The 5,843-nt window shown below is 30.3% G+C and overlaps 1 protein-coding gene across 1 annotated transcript; it reads left to right on the top strand.

Annotated features, from left to right (window-relative positions):
- Positions 1 to 3,521: 3,521 nt before the first annotated feature.
- On the top strand, positions 3,522 to 4,967 carry LOC114405527 (transcription repressor OFP16-like). Its single transcript, XM_028368013.1, has 2 exons — positions 3,522 to 4,221; positions 4,435 to 4,967. The coding sequence occupies exons 1-2, from the start codon at positions 3,810 to 3,812 to the stop codon at positions 4,773 to 4,775; spliced, it is 753 nt and encodes a 250-aa protein (XP_028223814.1). The 5' UTR covers positions 3,522 to 3,809; the 3' UTR covers positions 4,776 to 4,967.
- Positions 4,968 to 5,843: the final 876 nt, after the last annotated feature.

Below are 5,843 nucleotides of genomic sequence, written 5' to 3'. Positions count from 1 at the left end.
TCTAACCATTCCCCATGTGCAACTTTGCTTTTATCTCAAACAAGATAACTTAATCTCGGAACCGTTTGACTACATACGCGCTGTCCCAGCCGTAAAGAAAATTTTCATTCTCCATGTCATGCATATATATTACCTAACCTTTTTATGAAGACTTGCTATAGAATTTATGAGAAAATATTCGTGTGCACCTTGTGCTAAACTGCATCATGAGATAGAAATTAAGAGAAAAAAAATATAAATGTGATAGGTGATATGATGTGATAAGAAAAAAAATTAAAGAGAAATAAAGAGTGTTAATTGAATGTTTATATTGTGTAAGTGTGATCATATTTCATATATCTTTTATGAAAAATCACCATGCAGGAAAATATAAATAATTTTTTTATAAGAAAAAAAATATTCAAGATATAGAGGGTACTTCAACTAAACAATTAGCAAATTAGATCACAATTTAAATAGATTGCCACAAATATTAAAAAGAATTGATACATCAATCTGAAAATAAAATCCAAACCATATGAGTAAAGTACTATGAAAGCTAAGATCAGATCTAAATTTAGTTAAATTCATTAAAGAAATAAAATCAAATCCATTTGGAAAAACAAATATATATTAGAAAAAGTTTGATATACCGAATTAGAGACGGAAATTATCCGTCTCTGGAAGAGACCGAAGCAGAGACAAATTAAGCTGGTATAGACGAAACAAAATTTGTAATATAGGGACGATATTCAGAGACAGAGTAGTCCGTCTCTAGGCTGTTCTTTTCTGTTGCACGAGGACTATTATGTCTGCCATGCTATTCTTGGAAACATTAGACTTACGTGCCTAATGATTAGCAAAAGCATTCATCTCAAACAAAACATGTTTGACCTATGCTCATCATTCTTCATCAGCATTTGACCTATGATCTTCTCAATTTTAAACAAAATGATTGTCACAAAATTTAGGTTTAGTTATAAATTTTATCACTTAATTTTTATTATTTTATAAATTTTATCACTCAAGTTTTATTTTTATCAAATTTATGACCTAAGTTTTTAATTTTTGTGTATTTTATTACCGTTGATAATTTTTTTTTACCAAACTAGGTAGTTTCAAAAATTATTTATCAAATATAAATGACTTTGATTTTTGTAATCGATGTAAAAAAATAATTTTTTATATTGGTTATAATCACAACCAATGCAAAAAACAACTTTTTTACACTATTTATAACTACAATTGATATAAAAAAATTAGAAAAGGAAATTTTTATATTGTTTTGTTACTAACATGATGGATACATGTACAAGATAGCAAATTTAGATGATAAAATTTATAAAATATTAAAGTTAAATGATAAAATTCATGAAAAAAAACTTGAATTATAAAATCCATAAAATTATAAAAGTTGGATAATAAAACTTAAATGATAAAATTTATAAAATAATAAAAGTTTAGATTCAAGTTGTGCTCAACAATCATCCTTGATCCTTTAGTAAACACATGATATACATCATTCATTTCCTTGATAAAAAAAATAAATAATAATCATTCTCCAAATCAATGATTCCATGCCACCATTTGACTTCCACATTTTGGTTAATAGGTTCAGCATAAACCTTATTAATACAAAACATCTTCTCAACAAAATTTTACAATGATAATATGCTTTTGTACGTGGTGTTTCATCTATGGCCACCTTAACCTATGGCTATCACAAGTTAGCTACATCTTCTTCTTAGCCCTCTGGATTTTTTTTTTCAAACTCTAACTCTCCTTTTCCTTATCAGACCACATTAAGCATATGACTTATATTATGGTCCACCATTGACTCCCAAGCAGATATCTTTGTATGTAATGGCCTTGCGTTGCATAGCTACCTTCACTTGCCGTTGTTTTAAATAACTCCTTTGGCTCAACTTTTAAAGAAGTGTTCTGCAACATTTTCTAACATTGTTGTCTTCTTCTCCATCTTCTTATCCGTAACCTCAACCCAATTACCATCATTCACGTTGGCCTTTTTTGTACTCCTCTTTAGTTGTTCTTCTTCCTCTAGTGAGAATTCTTGGAAAACCCTGGCGATCGATTGGAGACACAGTTGACATTCTCATATAATATGTAGATTTTAGCAACCATAAATTGTACAATTTAATTCTCACCAATATGGTTCATCAACATATTGAAGGCGATCGATAAATTAAATCATCCCTGAGTCATATCCGAAAAACACTTTTAACATAAAAGTATTAATGTAACCTTATGAGTGATATGAAAATAAGACTAATATTCTTTTCAACCAATTGTAGTATCCAATAAGAGAAAGTAAGCTATATAAAGAATTAATTTTTAAGAATTCTACAAATTATAAAGTGTACTATAGCTATAGTCATATTTTAAAGTACTCTATCATATAACATTTTTATAAAGAATTATATTCGGATTTATAATATTGTAATTTTAAAGTGCTTTTAATATTATTTTTCAATTCGATGAAATTCAATTTTATGATTCAGGCACACTTTGTCCTTGAATTGAGCATTTTTTAACCACCTTAATTAGAGTTTTTAGTTCTCTAATAGAATCTCAAAGTATTTCATAAGTTTCAATTCTTCGAATCAACTATGAGACTAATCATTCATCTGAGACTTAATCACATTTAAAATTCTTTGTCTTTCTCTAATAATATATTATAATGTATTACATGAGAATCGAAAACAAGTCATTTATCATAAAGTCATCGTGAACTTACTTGGATCCATTGAATTTTAACCAAGCCTTTAATAATTTATTACATAAAAAAAGTTCAAATTCAAATTCCATTTTGATATTCCTTATAATAAATTTTTGCATTAATTATTAAGACAAAATGTCAATTGTAATCTTTAGAAAGAATTGAATTCGTATTTATAATATTGTAATTTTTCTCATAAAAAATAATATTATAATTTTAAAGTACTTTTAATATTATTCTTCAATTCACATTTAAATCTATGATTTAGATTAATAGAACTTATGCTTGATCTGAGCATTTTTTTAACTATTATAATTACGATTTTTGACTTTCCAGTGAAATCTTAAAATATTTTAACAAACTTTAACTTTAATTTGACCATAACACTAATCATCAATTCAAGACTTAATTACATTTGAAATTCTTTCTTACTCTTAAAAAAATATATTATGTAAGAATCAAACATAAATTATCTTTTGTAAATTTAGAGTCTATTATTAATTGAACTACATCCATTAATTTGAATGAGTGTTTAATAATATATTATATAATAAATATTTGCATTAATTATCAAGACAAAATGTCAACTGTAACTGAATAACAAGGTAAAACCATCTTAAATAACTGCATTTAATTAAATTTTATCTTAATAAATGAAGATGTTTTTTGGGTACATTTAATAAATGAAGATTGACTTATCCATCTTTTTCATGTAAAAAAAAAAAAAAAAAACCCTTTTCTCGTGTCTCTTTCTCCTCTCTCTAAAAAGTAGAGAGAAAAAATCTGCCGAGGCCGTCCAGTTACACACGCCTTAGACGAAAGCAAGAGTTGATCATCGAAGACAGTGGGTCCAATTTTAATACTACAGTGTTCTACGGCTGTCCCGTCACCGTTGAAATCGTACGAACCCAAATGCCCACCGAATCCCCCTTCTCTTTCCATTCACCTTTTTTTCTTTTCAGAAAAAGAAAAAATCAACTCATCCGTGTTCTAAAATTTGGATCTCATACAAAACACTTCACAAGTAATAGTATATATAACCACCAAGCACATAGCTTTCTTCTTCCTTTTTCCCTTCTTCACATAACCAACTATGCCAAACACAAACACGCCGCCAACAAGAAAAAGAAACAACCTCAGCCGCTACAACCTGAAACTATGTTTCTCCAATCCCATGCAACCGTTCACACCCAAATCTCATCCGACAAACCCCACCGCCACTTCCTCACCCGTTCATCACAATCACAACCATCCATCACCACCCGCCACGTCATCAACCCTAATCAAGGACTTCAACCATGATCGCAGTACCGTGACCCCACAAAACCCATTTCCGAGCCTTGGACCCGAACCCAAACCTGCCGACTTGGTCACCGCTTTTGCCTCCCAACGATTCTTCTTCACCTCCCCCGGCCGCTCCAACTCCATCGTCGAATCCGCCAACACCACCGACACCGACTGCACCACATCCTCATCCATTGACGAAAGACAGGACCAATTCAAGAGTAAAATTACTGAATCTCAATTTTTAAATTTATTAAAAAATATTTGTTATTAATTTTAGATTTTTTTTTTGTAATTCAATCATAAATCTTCAATTTTTAAAATAGTAGATGGTGATGTAAAACTATTGTAAACTATATATATATATATATATATATATATATATATATATATAGTGCATAACTTGTTTTTTTCCTTAAATTAATTTGTTTTAGGTTTCATTCATGATTCTGACGAAAGGGAAGCAAAGGCGTTATTGGACAGCAGCATTGCAGTAACGAAGTACTCGCCGGACCCTTACGCGGACTTCCGGCAGTCGATGGAGGAGATGGTGGCGGCGCGTCCCGAGTTGATGGACGTGGCGTCCAAATGGCGCGAGCTGCACGAGCTTCTTCTTTGTTATCTTGCGCTCAACCCGAAAAGCACGCACAAGTTCATTCTCCGTGCTTTTTCTGATTTTCTCCTCAGCCTCATATCGCGTTCTTATTTTCCGCCGCAGGATCCCGGTTCCGATGACGATGACGTTGCCGGCGACGGCGGTGGATGTTCGAGTTAGATAACTATTGAGAATTTGCATGTGCATCTGTAAGTTGAAAACTTAACTTAGGCGCCAGACAGTGAGTTTTTTTGGTAATTCAGACAGTGATGATTAATTAGTGGTACAACCAACATTATTTTTCATTATAAAGGTTTTGCATTAGCACTAATGATTTCTTCAGCACAAGTTTACTTTGATTAATTAATGTGCGGCATCACAATTTTCGTTGTTTAGTTTACTTATTTACTCTACTAATTAGCACTTAGTTAGCATAGCAGTAGCTAGGAAGTGACATCTTTGATTTTTCTTGTTTTTAGTTTGTTAATGTGTGGGGAACCCGATCCCAAAGTTGGTCCCCGTAGCCATGCATTCGGTGTCCTTATGCATCTTTTCCATTTCTTTTTTCTCTAGGAATAATATATCTTATCTCATTATAAACTTTTATACAACATTTTAAAAGTTATTTTTTTCCTTCTATTTCTCTATTATATATTATTTATCTTTTTTTATAAGTAATGTTATATAATTTTGAACAGGAATATTAATACTCTAATTTTATTTGGGACAGAGATATTAATCTAATTTGAGGGACGTCAACCTGACAATTTTTTCTTCAATTGGATTTCATTTCTCATTTAGTGGAGTAAATTTTTGGTTTTCTATCACAGTAATATTCGTACAGTTATCTTCTTTTCATTTGATAAATTTTTCTTTTTTAATTAAGAAAAACTTTAAATTAGAAAGAAAAAAACACATGTAAAATGATGGAACTAGCTATTTTTCTGTTTCAAACTTGTGAGGATTTTACTAGGTCATTTCTTACACTGGGAAGGTTAAATTAAACTCTTTCGAATACGGAGTATACCTATGCTGAAGAATAAATAATCTAATTGTGTTAATTAGTGAATTAGCCTTTGAATAATTATATTTATGATCCTTAAATAAGTAGTAGTATTTAATTGTCAAGTTTAGTAGTTTTTAAATGTGATTAAATTTGTTTAACAATCTGGTTCACTCGAACCAACACCTTCATTAGTTTGAGAAATCACATTTTAGAACTTTTAAGAGATAATAATTAAATTTATC

This window comes from Glycine soja, chromosome 3, assembly GCF_004193775.1.
Source record: "Glycine soja cultivar W05 chromosome 3, ASM419377v2, whole genome shotgun sequence".
In the NCBI taxonomy this organism is placed as follows: Eukaryota; Viridiplantae; Streptophyta; class Magnoliopsida; order Fabales; family Fabaceae; genus Glycine; species Glycine soja.
The sequence above is the reverse complement of the archived record's forward strand: the minus strand, read 5'-3'. Positions and strand labels throughout refer to the sequence as shown.